This window comes from Myotis lucifugus, unplaced genomic scaffold (genome assembly GCF_000147115.1).
Source record: "Myotis lucifugus unplaced genomic scaffold, Myoluc2.0 scaffold_28, whole genome shotgun sequence".
NCBI classification, from domain to species: domain Eukaryota; kingdom Metazoa; phylum Chordata; class Mammalia; order Chiroptera; family Vespertilionidae; genus Myotis; species Myotis lucifugus.
This window is the reverse complement of record NW_005871076.1, coordinates 4,997,346-5,012,908: the sequence shown is the minus strand read 5'-3', so window position 1 is coordinate 5,012,908 and position 15,563 is coordinate 4,997,346. Positions and strand designations below refer to the sequence as shown.

General features: G+C 41.4%; 2 protein-coding genes across 8 annotated transcripts in view; both read left to right on the top strand.

Moving 5' to 3' along the window:
• The window catches only part of LOC102426990 (ankyrin repeat and KH domain-containing protein 1), a 121,423-nt gene extending 107,184 nt beyond the window's left edge, over positions 1-14,239 (top strand). For 2 of the 7 annotated variants that reach the window (XM_006086491.3, XM_006086490.3), the window contains 5 exons: positions 3,761-3,937; positions 5,004-5,255; positions 6,054-6,229; positions 6,903-7,067; positions 7,337-7,811. In XM_006086491.3, coding sequence (XP_006086553.1) covers positions 3,761-3,937; positions 5,004-5,255; positions 6,054-6,229; positions 6,903-7,067; positions 7,337-7,396 — 830 coding nt within the window. In that variant the 3' untranslated portion in view covers positions 7,397-7,811. Of the gene's footprint in view, positions 1-3,760; positions 3,938-5,003; positions 5,256-6,053; positions 6,230-6,902; positions 7,068-7,336; positions 7,815-10,605; positions 10,716-11,004; positions 11,070-14,103 lie in introns of those variants that run through there. The other 5 variants (XM_023752074.1, XM_014453824.2, XM_023752075.1 and 2 more) reach the window with 5 other exon arrangements.
• Positions 14,240-14,329: 90 nt separating this feature from the next.
• EIF4EBP3 (eukaryotic translation initiation factor 4E binding protein 3) overlaps positions 14,330-15,563 on the top strand; it is a 2,167-nt gene continuing 933 nt past the window's right edge. Inside the window, exon 1 of the mRNA XM_006086497.3 lies at positions 14,330-14,488. Coding sequence (XP_006086559.1) covers positions 14,386-14,488 — 103 coding nt within the window. The 5' untranslated portion in view covers positions 14,330-14,385. The remainder of the gene's footprint in view (positions 14,489-15,563) is intronic.

Genomic DNA, 15,563 nt, shown 5'->3' with positions numbered 1-15,563 from the left:
GCTGCCTTATGCTCTTTATCTGATCTGTCTGTCCCTCATATCAGTGACCTTGTGTCAATCCATTTTCTTAGAATTGGTATAAGATAATATTAATAAAACAAGATTTATAGGATGCTTCAGGGACTCCAAGTTTACAGACTTTTTAATTCACAGCGATTGCTTACTTTTCTCAGATTTAAAACGTTTGAGTTACAAAGGCGTTTAGGTACCAGTCTGTAATCTTCATTCTTTGTTTCCAGACCAAATATTAAATGATGTTGTTTAATAATACTCTGTTATTTACATTAGATGGAGCTGGTTGAAGGAATCCATGCATTTTTCTTTATTTTAAAAAGACCAGCTTATATTTAGCTATTCATTCCTCAAAATCAGAAATTAGTTGCTGAGGAGTTATAAGAAATATATAGAAAGATATAAACCCAGTGTTGGCTTGGAGATATTTGGAAAACCAGAATCTATTTTCTGGATTCTAAAAGCCAAATTTCACTCCAATCTGCACTATTCTGAAAAACAAATTAGTAACTGTGGCAGACATATAATAGGGGTAAGTATTACTGCCACTAAACATTTTTACTCCAGTGGTAAATTGTCCCATACTCCATCCTTCCTTTTTGCTAATTATGAACTGATCTATGTTGTTTAAAATTTGTGAGTTTATGGATATGGTAGAGCCTTAGCTTTCATATCTGATATGTTTCATTTACTTGTTTTTTCAGGAAAATGTAGCTGTTGTATCTTCTTTCAAATAGAAATACAACCTTACATGAGACCATCTATAGTCCAAAATATTATCTTAGGATTTTTTTTTCTTTTTTATAAATAGGTATCTATTTTAAAATTTCATTTTGGGGAAACTGAGGTTCTCAAAGGCCCCAGAATAAAAGAATTCATTGCCAATGCTCAGGCTGTGATAGAAGGCATTATTAATTCTTGACTTGACTGCCACTAATACGTGAATTTATATAGTACCTTAGCCAGAGTTGGACTTCAGAGTTCTAATTTTCCAGTGTTTGAGTCCTTTGGACTTCACATACTACATCCCAGAAAATGTACAGATTATGAATGTCTCGGGGGGGGGGGGGGGGGGTAAAGGAAATCATCTATTTAGTTTGGTTTTGGGACCTGAATTATTCCGATCCATAATATCAAAATAACTTATTGCTAATTAAAATAATAATAAGAAAGCAAGCATTAATCCTGGGGTCAACATTTCTTAATTGCCTGTACTATTTCTTTTGCTGGTGCTCTTCTCTATGGATAATTTACTCTCCTAGTTTACAAATAAAAATACTTAGGAGGATGAGAAAGGATATGAAAAATTTGAAACCTCAAACACTGCTGGTGGAAATTTAAAATGGTACAGCCACTGGAAAAAGTTTGACATTTCCTCAAAAATTTAAACAGTTACCATATGTTCTAGTAATTCTACTCCTAGGTATACCTAAGCAAAGACAAATGTCTGCACAAAAACTGGTACATAAATGTTCGTAACAGCATTATTGATAATAGCCAAAAAGTGGAAACAACCCACTGTCCCTCTAATGATAAGTGGAGAAACGAAATGTGGTATAGTATCTATAATAATAAAAGCATAATATGCTAATTAGACTGGACGACCTTCCACACAAAGCCAGGGTTGCGAGGAAAGCCCGGTTCCCAGGTGCCTGACAGCGGCCGGAGGGAAGCCCAGGTCCTGGGTGCCAGAGGGAAGCCAATGCCAGCAGCTGGGAGAATTTTGTGCATCGGGCCTCTAGTGTCTATATAATGAGATACTATTTTTATTATAATACATTAGATATAATCATAATCCTATATAATAAAAGGCTAATATGTAAGTCAACCAAATGGCGGAACGACCGGTCACTATGATGCACACTGACCACCAGGGGGCAGACACTCAGTGCAGGAGCTGCCCCCTGATGGTCAGTGCACTCCCCCTGTGGGGAGCCAGGCTCATGGCTGGCTAGCATAGCGACGGTGGCAGGAGCCTCTCCCGCCTCCATGGCAGTGCTAAGGATGTCTGACTGCTGGAACAGGCCTAAGCCAGCAGTCAGACATCCCCCGAGAGCTCCCGAACTGTGAGAGGGCGCAGGCTGGGTTGAGGGCCCCCTCCCCCCCGAGTGCACGAATTTCATGTACCGGGCCTCTGGAATATTAATATATTATAATCTATATATATAAAAGCCTAAGTGACCACCCAACCGTCCAGTAGTTATGACGTGCAATGACCATCAGGAGGCAGATGCTCAGTGGACAGGCATGGAAACATGGAACAGACTGATGAATCTCAGAGGGGAGGGCGGAGGGCAAGAAGAGATTAACCAAAAATCTTATATGCATACTAGAGGCCCGGTGCATGGATTCGTGTACCGGTGGGGTCCCTCGACCTGGCCTGCAGGGATCCAGCCGAAACTGGCTCTCCAACATCCCCCGAGGGGTCCCAGATTGCGAGAGGGCACAGGCCAGGCCAAGGGACCCCACCGGTGCACGAATCCATGCACCGGGCCTCTAGTTTCTATATAATCAGATAGATATAATAGAGAGAAAGGAAGTACTGCCCTGGCTGGTGTTTCTCAGTAGTTAGAGCATCAGTTGGGGCACCTGTGGGAGGTAACCAGTCAGTGTGTCCTCTCTCACATCATTGTTTCTTCCATTCTTTCTCTCTCTCCCCCTTCCTGCCCTGCCCTCTCTTCCTTCCACTCTCTGAAAAGCAATGAAAAAAATATCTTCAGATGAGGATTAAAAAAAGAAAAGAAAAGAAAGGAAGTACTGATTTATGCTACAACATGGATGAACGCTAAAAACAGTATGCTAAGCGAAAGAAGCCAGTCACAAAAAACACATGTTGTATGATTCCAATTATATGAAATTTCTAGAATAGGCAGGCAATCTATAGAGACAGAAAGTTTATTAGTGGCTACTTAGAGGTGGGGATATGTGGTAAAGGACAATGGAGATTGACAGGTAATGTATACAGTTTCTTTTAGGGTAGGCAAAATTGTTCTAAAATTGATTGTGGTGGTTGCACAATCCTGTGAATTATATAATTTAAAGACAAACCTCTGAATTATATACTTTAAACATATGAATAATACCAGCTTGAAAAAAATTTTGACAGTTTTTTGTTGATATTAACTACTTTTTCCTGAAATGAGCACCTATAATCCTTTTCCATAACCTTGTCCCCTTTCCCAAATACTTCTCCAGAGAAAGAAATGGAATTTGAGAAGACTGTTAATTTAAACTTATACAACCTAGATAAAAACTTTCATATAATTGGTAACTGATTTTTATTTATCAGATGGCATACTGGAATTATCTTTAATAGTATGCTTTTCCTCCCTGTTAGGAACAAAACATTAGTAGGTTTTGTTATTCATCTTCCATAAAAAATGACAATATAGATGCACAGCTGCGCTTTGAGATTTTCCCCAAAAGCAGAAGTTATTGATGGGTACCACTTAGTCACAACATACACTCATTTCATGTCCCCTCCAGTGAAAACTGACCTAGCTGGTAACTGCCATTCTTAAACATTGGCATCACTTTTCTATGTCTAGTGCTGTTTAGTGATATCCTTCTGGAATGCAAGAAAACAATTGGTTTGGGCCATACAGCACATAGTAAATGGGTTATTTTTGCTATGATCTATGAAATTAACTACATGCTTTCTCCTTTTTAAAAAGGAATTAATTGAACCTTGGATTTTCCATTTTAAAGCCTTAGCTAATTTGGATGTCTTGGGCCTGTTTTATTTCAGGGTTACCATCCATTGACCCATCAGGCAGCTCCCCATCTTCCTCTTCTGCTCCTCTGACAAGTTTTTCCGGCATACCAGGAACACGCGTTTTCCTGCAAGGGCCAGCTCCTGTTGGAACTCCTAGTTTCAACAGACAACATTTTTCTCCCCATCCTTGGACAAGCGCCTCAAACTCATGTAGGGATCCTGGAGGAACTCTTCCCAAAAAGTCTTGAATAAGTTATTAAACCATTTGTTTCAGGGAGCACTATATTGTAACTTCAGTATTCTAAATAGTATGCACATACCTAAGGTTTGTATTGTAGTCATGTCAAAAATCGTCAGTCATTTGTAGGATAGGAAACTTGAGAAGAGTCAAGCTCTTCTTCCAAGCCAGAAATGTTTACACTGGGACTTGGTTCAAGAAAAGAGGTACTTCAAGTAATTTTATAGAAGGACCGTTTAGGGACAGTATTGTGAAATAATTTCTTAAGTCTGAAAAGAAGTTGAATTTATGTATTTGGTCAGTGTGGTATGATTCCTCGTTTATTTATTTATATATTACACTTTAGGCATTATTGCAATTTATAAGTAAAAGTATACCTCTATTCTGACTTATTTATATCAATATTTTGAATAGATGAAATTCTAACAGTGCTTGAACAGGATTTTTTATTTTTTTAATGAGCATCATGAGGTAGACAGTGAGTATTGGCCCTTTTGATAAGGAATACTTCCCGTATTACCTGACAGTCCCATTAAGAAACAAAGCCATGAGTTGAATCCTTTGATGCTTTGCTAATATTTAACTTTTCTTCCTTATTGAAAAAAAAAGGACTGTAGAAAGGGAAAAATAAATAAAAACAACTAATAAGTATAGAGGGCCACCAGCTGTTTTCCAGACAATATGCTAGGTACTGTGCAAACATTGCCACATTTAAGTTAATTTAAAATATGACAATATATATTTTGATAAGATAATTTAGAACTAGAATAAGAATAAATTATTCTTATTCTTATTCTTTTCTAACCTTGTTCAGTTAAATCTGGACATTTTTTTTAGTCTATTTGTTTATACTTCCTATAGGCAGAAGGTAGTATTGTTTATAGAACTTATATATTCTCATTTGAATGATCTTATAAAATTATGAATTTTTCTTTACAGAACCTATGTTTTGGAATAGATCTTTCCAACAAGGTTTCTCATATTCTTATCATTAGTTTTTATATGTAATAAAACAATAGAGAAATATTTTGCCACCAGGTGACTCTCCTATTCCATCTGTTTCTTCGGGATCATCTTCACCTCTTTCAGCCGCTTCTGCCCCACCAGCCTTGGGCCAACCAAAAGGAGGCAATGCCAGTCAGGATCGAAAGATACCTCCCCCCATTGGAACAGAGAGACTAGCCCGGATTCGGCAAGGAGGGTCTGTTGCACAAGCCCCTGTGGGGACCAGTTTTGTCGCTCCTGTTGGACACAGTGGAATCTGGTCATTTGGTGTCAACGCCATGTCAGGTACAGTTACCTTGCCCTCTGTCTGGAGGGATATCTCAAGAAAGTTGTGGGATTTTGCCATTAACTCTTAGTTCCTTAAAAGTAAAATTAAAAAATATATATATTTTCAACACTTAACAATCAGTAGTGGTATTTAGACTTTTGAAGAATTCAACCCAGTCTCAAGGTCTGGAATGTTATATTTTATATAATACTAGAGGCCTGGTGCACAACATTGGTGCACTGGAGGGGGGGTCCCTCAGCCTGGCCTGTGCCCTCTTGGGAGGCAGTCGGACATGCCCCGAGGGGTCCTTAGCACTGCCATGAGCCAGCTTCTGGCTGAGCAGCACTCCTGCGGTCAGCGTTTGCCCCCTGGTGGTCAGTGCACATCATAGCAACTGGTCGTTCCGCTGTTCGGACAATTTGCATATTAGGGTTTTATTATATAGGATATGTAATATATAATAATAATAATATATGATCTGTATAAAATAACAAATAGAGAATTGATTAGAAGTAAAAGATTCAAAGTGTATTTCCTTTCTCTCTCAAGTTTTTCCATGTAAAATGGGACAATCATTTGAGTTCTTTCTCAAAGCACCTAATCTTTTGGACAAGGTAGACTGTTTGGGTACTCAAAGGACTTCACCCAGTTTTCCAGGAACTGGGTTTTTTTTATTTGAAGAGGTTATTATGAACATACCCTGAGTTCTTCAAGGGAATCATTTTGGTAAAATTAGTATGAAAAAATATCAAGTGGTAATGTTTGTTATTTTACCCAAATAAATATCAAACCCTGTTTTCAATTCTTCTTTCCAGAAGGCTTATCAGGTTGGTCACAGTCTGTGATAGGGAACCATCCAATGCATCAACAATTATCAGACCCAAGCACATTCTCCCAGCATCAGCCAATGGAAAGAGATGATTCTGGAATGGTAGCCCCCTCTAACATTTTTCATCAGCCTATGGCAAGCAGTTTTGTGGATTTTTCTAAAGTGAGTTGACAAATATCATTGTAACTTGTTTAATTCTTTGCCAGCCAATGTAGTCACATGTTAAGGAATATTTGTATTGAAATAATTCTCCCTTTTGGTGGAACTAGTTTGTTTCCATGACTTTGCCAGATCCTTTATCCAATTTCAAGAGTGGATTGTGTTGTCTCCAGTAGTTTGTCCTCAAACTATCCTGAAGATGCCCCCATCTTCCCAGAAAGTCTGAGAAATTGGATTTTGCTGCCACAGCTTTAGGGCAGCCTCTCCCCCTCAAAAAGCTGGCTGCCAGCTTCCTAATGCCCTCTTGTCTGCTCTGAGAGCTTTCTGGCTGCCATAAAGCCGGGTTATGGCTGCAAGCAGTCATATAGAGTTCCACTTTACTTCTTAGCACAAGCTTATTAGTGAAACTAAAATATGGGAAAATTGAGGTATTATATGTGTTCATCAAATATAGGAAATTTCCTAATGATTTGATAGTGGATTTAGTTGTTTTTTTCTCTTCTTGTTGAAAAGTGTTGATGATGCAGATAACCACTTTTGGTTTCTCAACACTGTATCGTGCTGAACTTACAGTATCCTCTGGAGTTCTTTGAATGAAGGAAAACTAAAGAGATTGGTGTTATGGAATCATTTTTATAATTACTTGATGGTTAAACCTTTCGTTCTGCTGTTTTAGGGTCTGCCAATTTCCATGTATGGAGGCACCATAATACCCTCTCATCCTCAGCTTGCTGATGTTCCAGGAGGTCCTCTATTTAATGGACTTCATAACCCAGATCCTGCTTGGAATCCTATGATAAAAGTTATTCAAAATTCAACTGAATGTACTGATGCCCAGCAGGTAAAATTGACTTAATAGTCTTTTATTTTTTCAGATTTTTCATGTCATTCTTTGGGTAGTACAAGTTCTAAATATCAAAAGTCATGACATCTGATTACCTTGTTCTGAATTAAGTTTTTCAATATCAAGATGATGCTACTCAGCATTTTATTTCATGTGTATGTATTCTTCCTAGGCAGAAACAGAATTGCCATTGCATTTATATATTCATTTTGTAAATGTCTAAAGATTCCTAATTAGAAATTCCAATTTTTCCTCCCCCTTTTCAGATTTGGCCTGGCACGTGGGCACCTCATATTGGAAACATGCATCTCAAATATGTCAACTAAGTTAGAAGGTCTTATTCTTTAGCCTTGTTTGAGAAACCTATGATCTTGGAAGAACCCCGGGGATTTTTTTTTTTTTAATGTGCCTAACTAAGAAATTTTCTCTGAGGCTTTAGCAATGGAAATTTGATTGTCCATTGTATAAGAACAAAGTGATTTCCTATCCACCTGATTATGTTCTGTGGTTAGTTTAGCCATTTTGAACTTAGTGCTTTGGCTAAACATACTGAATGCTACTTTTATGCAGAAGAGAATTAGATGATTACCTTTTAGGGTGGTAAATACATGTACAGTTGTTTACATACTTAAAAGGAAAAAGTTGAGTAAATTTCTTGTCATATAGTGGCTCTACTTAATGTAGCCTGTATTAATGTGAAATATTTACCAGAATATTCAATAAAAAGATGAACAGTATTTAGAAGTGGGGTGTGATCCTTTCAATAGTCATGCAGGTACCACCCAATCCACAGTCATATTAAACCAGGTTGTTAGTACTATATTTGTAAGAGGCTTCTCACATTTTACACTTTAGAGTCCATTCTTAAACTGCCTTGAAAAACGCTCTTTTAAGACTAGTTATCTACTTATTCTATATTAAACATTCCTTGTTCTTTCTCTTCCATATCATTTTATAAGTGAAAAAGTTTCAAGCCCCTTCAATGTTTCTTATCAGACATTAGCAGATTGATAGGTCATTGACAGGTTTTAGCTCTTTATGGATCATGAATATGTCATGAAGAACAATAGGATTTCAATCAGATGATACTGAACAAACTACACCCAACTATCAACTTCAGGCTCCTTTTGTGCATCCTGACTTTTTAATCTAAATATTTTGGTTTTATGTCTTTTAAGTTTTGTTTGGGTTGGGACATAGAAGGGGGCAGAGATGGCTCCTATAATTCTGTTGTATTGTTGAATCAGCTGAGTAATGCTTATAAATATGTGACTAATTCTGGGCTTAGTTCCAGAATTAGTCCCAAGTATGAAGAGCCAATATGTTTAACAAGCTAACCGTAGGAATACTGGGATTTACTGCTTTGGCCAAACCATAGGCTAAGCCGAGAATCTGATGCAGTAGGATCTGAGTTGCATAGCTCAGTTGGTTAGAGCATCATCCCAATATGCCAAGGTTGTGGGTTCTATCCCCAGTCAGGGCACATACAAGAAGCAACCAATGAATGCACACATAAGTGAAAGAACAAATCAGTGTTTCTCTCTCACTCTCTCTCCTATCCTCTCTCTCTCTCTCTCTCTCTCTCAAGAAAAAGAACCATTGCCCTAGCTGGTTTGGCTCCGTTATTGGAGCATTGGCCTGAGGCCTGAAGGGTCCTTGGTTCAGTTCTGGTCAAGGACATGTACCTTGATTGTAGAGTTGATCCCGGGCTCTGGTCAGGGCTTGTGTGGGAAGCAACCAATCAATGTGTGATATGTCTTTCTCACATCGATATTTCTCTCTGTCTCTCCCATCCCTTCCACCCTCTTTAAAAATAAAAAACAATATCAATGGGGAAAATATCCTCGGGTGAGAATTATAAATAAATCAATCAAGCAAACAAGCAAGAAAATGTTTGAGGCTGATAGAGAAGCCAAAGCTCATATCAAGGCAAAGAAGGATGCACAGACAAAAAAATAACAACAAAAAATCAACCAAAAAAAGAAAAAAAAAAAGGATGCACAGAAAAATAGTCATTAGGGGTAGAACCATGCAAGCAGCACTTTTCTACTGTTATACCAACAGTTATTCTTAATCTTCTCTGCCTGGCTCCTAGAGCCACCACTAGATGAGACACAGCATGTTTATTCTTTGTGGGACATACCTGCTTCTTTGTCTTCCATATCATCTTACATATGAGAACTTCCTTAAGCTCATGCCTTATTTTCTATTTTGAGTGAATTTGGAGCATATATATCACTGGTATTGGAAGATTTTGCCTTTTGTAGTGCTTGAAAACTACATCGTGTTCTCAAGAGACCCCCTTCCCTTAAAGAGGGTAAAAGACCCCTTTGATCACCTACATATCCTGCTGTTTCCATTTATCAATAACAAAAAAATCACCTATTATTAGTGAAATGAATGAAATGACTCTTGAAACATATACCAGTGAGAGATGATATTAAGTAAATTATTATTTGGGACAAAAAGGTGAGTTTTGTTCTATCTTAACTATCTATAATACATTTGAATTATCTGGAAGAGCCCTTTACCCTATCTTATGCACCTTGAGAACAACAGAATGAAAAATTATATCTCAGCTCAGGAACTAGAACCCATGAGAAAGAGAGGCAATTATGAGAAACCCCCTAGAAGAATTAGGAAGAGATAGAAGCTGTGTAGTTAGTAGTAGTTATTTATCCTGCTCCCTGCCTCTTACCAGCACTGCCTTCTTTCTGACCATTTGGATCCCAGTAGCCTACTCCCCATCCCATTTTGCCTGCTATAATCTCTTCTTCCTCTGTCTTGCCTCTTCCTGGTATTACTTCACTGCTCTTTTACCAACCTGAACCTTGGATTAAACCTAGCTCAGGTAAGGACTTAATTACTTTCAAAATATACAAGGGGGATACATGGGAGATACCACGATACAAAATATACAAGGGATTTTGGGGGAGGCAGCCTGGGTACAGTGGAACCAGAGTCAGAAGCCTAAACTATTTTCATTTCTGCCACTTGAAGCTATATGACCTTGGGCAAATCATTTCTTATTTCTGGGTTTCACTTTCCTCATCTGAAAATGAAATTGAACATATTGAACCCAATAGTCTCCTAGTTCTAATACAGATTCTCTCCCTTTTCCTGTGAATGAGAATATATGGTATATTCCAGATACTGGAAGCCAGTAAAGTGTTTACATTGCTAACGTTTGAGAGCTCCTACCCACTGATTCTCACATGGAATAAAAGCCTGCTGTTGTGGAGTCCCATTATTGATTTTGAGATTTTAGTGGAGGAAGAAGAAAACCTTGCACATCAATAGTGAGCCCTCAAGTCATTAAGAAACATCCTGCTGAGACATAGATCAAACCCTATGAGAATAATACCTCTTTCAAGGAATAAAATGGTATGATCAAGGTTTCTGGACCCACTTATTTGAGTAGTGTTCAATGTAAAAAAAAAAAAAAATTCCAATGTAAAAAAAAAATAAAATTGCTGATGTTTTAAGACCCTATAAACCTGTTGTGGCTACAGTGTGCTGACTTGCCCTTTTATAGGCCAGTCTGCTTCCTTCAGTCCCTGCTCTCAAAGGGGAAATCCCACCACCTCAGCTAACCAGAGTGAAGAAGAGAGTTGGACAGCCAATCGTGCCCTCTCCTAACCAGAGGTAAGAAATCTCAGGACTTGGAACTACAGCTTCTATCTGTTCTTATAGATTCTGGTCAAATCCTCCTTCAAACCTCAAAATTAGTATATGAGGGGGTCATCGTATGCTTGAGGTAGCTTGTAGAGGGGAAAGGCTGGTCATATAGTTTCAAGCCAAACAGAGAGGCGCGTTTTGTTTACATGGTTCTGTCCCACTGTTTAAGTAAGACCTTTGGACCACATTGTGATCCCAGGAAGAGGCAAACAAGCCTGTAGGAAAACAGCTTCTGAACACCTTGTTCTCTAACTAGTCCTAGATGTCTTCTACCAAGAAGTGTGGCTGGTTGTGACGTCTTCCAGTGGACCCTGCCCTGGGGTGAGGGGCTCTGATAAAGCTGCATTTTCTATTCATTCTCAAAGATTTGTCACCATTTGCCAACCAGCAGGTTCCTTTACCTTCAAACTCCTGTTAGGAAATGGGTGAGAAAAAGATGGTTTTAATTATCCACAACTTAAGTGTGTTAAGACCACTATCAAAAAAGGGCAGGAGCCTGGGATTCAAGACCTAATTTTGAAAACAAATCAAGAATCTAATGATCCAATTGCAAACCTGTTTTGTGATTACTTTTCAACTCCCGTTTTATCTTGATGGTACTGTCCCTTGGTGTATGAACAGAAGATTGGTTCCAGGACTCCCTTTGGATACCAAAATTTGAGATGCTTAAGTCCTTTATATAAAATGGCATCGAATAATGCATACTGTTTAGCCCTGTGGATTCAAAACCTGGGGATATGGAGGGCAGACTGTATATTGAAAAAAATCCGCACAGTTCAAGGGTCAACTGTAATTTGTCTGGTGGCAGAGACCTGATATTTCCTTGTAGATTTAGGCCGATCTCTGGGTTTGGGGCATGGGTATAGGTGTTTGTTTTTTTAAAGTTCCCATACTCTAATACAGAGGTCCTCAAACTTTTTAAACAGGGGGCCAGTTCACTGTCCCTCAGACATTCCACACATGCGCACTGCGGGCCTGGGACTAGTCGGCTGCTAAGCAGGACAGGCAGCGGCGGCAAAAACACCCGGCGGGCCGGATAAATGTTTTCGGTGGGCCGCATGTGGCCCGCGGGCCGTAGTTTGAGGACCACTGCTCTAATAGGTAATCAGTATTGATCCATATTGCATAGATGATGATCTGGCTTTCTCTAAAGCCACTACCTATTCTCTAGTTCCCTAGCCCTTACAGCACACAGTGTCTCAAGAAAAGTAAGCTTCTACCAGCAGTCTTATAATAGTAGTATCTGCTGCTGCTATTTTGTAGTATGGATTAACAGAAGGGAGACCTCATTTCCACACTAATCCTTCTTGGAAGCCACTTACACTTCTCTCCTAGTTCTCCTTCTCTGGCTGATCTTTCTCAGCTTCTTTTGGTGAATCCTCTTCCTCCACATGTTGATGTGCCCAGGCCTCTTTCGTTTATCTTCTCACCAAATGATATCTTACCCCTTGCTCTAGGACAGCCGTGGGCAAACTACGGCCCGCAGGCCGGATCCGGCCCGTTTGAAATGAATAAAACTAAAAAAAAAAAAAGACCGTACCCTTTTATGTAATGATGTTTACTTTGAATTTATATTAGTTCACACAAACACTCCATCCATGCTTTTGTTCCGGCCCTCCGGTCCAGTTTAAGAACCCATTGTGGCCCTCGAGTCAAAAAGTTTGCCCACCCCTGGTCTAGGATTTCACTCCACTCAAATCTGCATCATTGGCTCAAAGTTCTCTGAACTTCAGACCAGTGTATCTAGTTCCTTGTTCTGCTTCTCCATCCATGCACATCAGACATCCCCAATATAAGATAAGACCTTTCCTTGTGTTCTCTGTTATATTAAGTGGTATTACTAGCTACAAAGGATCTCAAGTCAGGAGATTGGGAGATTTATCCTCATTTATCTCCCTTCCCCTTACCCTACCCTTAATCACCTTATCCTTCCTCCTCTGTTTATCTGGATCCCTTCCACTTCTGTCAGTCCTCACGGTTACTGCCCTTTTGCCTACCCCATTTCACTAGACTGGAGTCTTCACCTTCAGTCTCACTGTTCTCCATCCCATCCCTCCTTCCCCCCACCAGACTACTTACTTGCTTAAAAGCTTAGTTGTCAGAAATGGCTCCTCGTAATCTGCTCCCACGCCTTACCCTCCAGCACTGCTAAAACACTTTATTTAAGTATACACTACTTTGTAAGAGGTTTAAAAACATCTTTAGGACATAAAATATATAGATCCTTGATCCCTGAAGTGTGATTCTAAGGACCTGCTGAACCAAGGGTCTGCATCACCCAGGATCTTATTAAAAACCCAGAATTTCAGGTCCCACCCCAGACCTTTTTCAGAATTCTCTTTTTTTTAAAAAAATATATTGATTTTAGTGAGGAAGGGAGAGGGAGAGAGAGAGAGAGAGATAGAAACATCGATGAGAGAGAATCATTGATTGGCTGTCTCCTGCACGCCCCCTCCTGGTGATCAAGCCCCCAACCGAGGCATGTGCCCTTGGCCAGAATCAAACCAGGGACCTGTCAGTCCACAGGCCAACGCTCTATCCATTGAGCCAAACCAGGTAGGGCCAGAATTCTCATTTTAACAAGCTCTCCAGTTATTTATGTGCACTAAAATTTGAGAAGCTCTGACTTGTAAAATAGTCTTTCTTTTTTAAATTAATGAGTGAAGGAATCAGAGCCAAGGGGAAATCTTATGAAGTCAGTTGGTCTGTACTTTATTTGGAGGGTAGGGGGTGTGGAGGTACACTGATTTTAAAGAAGCCAGAAAACAACTGGATGAAGTGATTTTTAGTGTATATAGGCACTAGACTTATTCTCCCACCACCTCTCCTTCCTCCTTTTATATCACTGTGTGCATCAAAAAACCTAAGGCCAGACTGTCTGGCCTTCCTTTCCAGAGAGTGAAGGAACAAGCACTCGTCACTCGCCCCCTGCCCTTCCTTAGTTTCCTCTGCTTAGGTTAGCTGTGGCTGACAGATCAAAGAGCAGGCCTCTCCTATCCCCCAACCTTTATTCATCCTTCCAGGTATCACTCCTTCCAGAAAACCCACCCTCCATCCCTGCCCTCCCCCCTTGAAGCTGTGTACCAGGCCCTCAAGGCGCTTTTCACCCTGTACTGTAATTGATTAATGAGGCAGTACTCAGCTGCGCTGAAAGGCACAGGCACTGGAATCAGATACAGTCAGGTCTGAATCCCAGCTTCCTGGGGCTCCTAGAAGATAATGTGACTTTGAACCAGTGACTTAATCTCAGGATTTTAGTTTCCTCGTCTGTAAAATGTGATTTACTGTCTTAAACTGTTTAAAAGGAATGGGTGAATTAATATATGGCAGTAAGGTGTACCTCACTTGTCCCCAGCGCCCAGCTGTAAACAGTGACTAGTCAATAACTGAGCGATTGCAGGACTCAGAGGGTGGCTTGCCAACGTTGGGCCAAAAAAGAACTCCTTCCAACTTTTACTGAGCCACGGGCTTGCTCCCTCGAGGGCGGAACCTCACGTTGAGTGACGGCCGGTGGCCCGCCCCGGGCGTGACGTCGACCGAATGTTGTGGCTGCGGCCGCACGTGGTCGGCAGAGTCCGCCTCAGACTGCTGCACTCCGCGTCTTCAGCCGCTTGCCTTCCTGCTCATCTCGCTCGCTATGTCCACGTTCACGAGCTGCCCGATTCCCGGGGGCAGAGACCGGCTGCCCGACTGCTACAGCACCACGCCGGGGGGCACGCTATACGCCACTACCCCGGGAGGTCAGCGGGCCGGGCTGGGGTCTTCAGGGAGCGGGCTGGACAGCGCGGGTGTGCTGTGGCGGGCAGGGGTGGGGGCGGTGCGGACTTGCACTCGTCCGCAGGCCTCTCTGCTGGTTGTGGCTTGGGGAAGGTAGAGGAGGGCGGGTGGAGCCCAAACCTAGTTTCCGGGTGACTCGGGCTGAAATCCTCACTGGCCTGGGTTCTGGGCGCTTTGCTTACCAGCCCCTCCCGACTTTGCAACCTGGGAGGCCTTTGCCACCTGGGAGGCCGAGGCCCCAACTGAGGGTGGCCTCAGCCGGAATCGCCAGGTTTTGCAAAGTTGCTAGATCGGGGCCGTCAGTTAGGGGCATGGGCTTCGGTTTATCTGTGGCTGGCTGGCTAGCGGCTCTTTGATTGGACAAGCAGCCTGGGATTATGAGCTGCTGGGCTTCCCACCCAGGGCTTCCTGCCACGTGGAGGCTGAGGGGAGGGCTGAGAACAAGGGCAGGGCCCTTTGAGGACAAGATTAGGTGCCAATTTCCTCTAGGCTGGGCTGAGCCTGATAGGACTTGGGAGGGGTCAGGATAAGAACAGTATGTCCCTGTTTCACTCGGAACACAGCTCCTCCCCGCAGGATATCAGCCCAGGTGACACTGGGTGAGCCGCCTTCACATCTGTTATTTGGTTTCCTTATCCAGCCAAGGCTGAAAGTCTAGGCCCCACCGTGTGAAACAGCAATGAAGTTGCAGAGCCAGAGAAGAGCAGCCTGAAGTACCTGAGCTCCAAATTTGGTCCTCCCTAGAGCCAAGACCTGAAGCTCCCCTAAACCAGTGGTCGGCAAACTGCGGCTCACGAGCCACATGCGGCTCTTTGGCCCCTTCAGTGTGACTCTTCCTAAACCTTAGGAGTACCCTAATTAAGTTAATAACAGTGTACCTACCTATATAGTTTAAGTTTTAAAAATTTGGCTTCCGTTGGCTGGGCGTATGCCCTGAACTTAACCCAATCTGGGGAAAAAACAAACAAAACGGGGAAATAAAGCGTCTCGTGCTTGGGCCAGCTGGGGATGGTCAATTTTCAGCGTTATAACGTAACA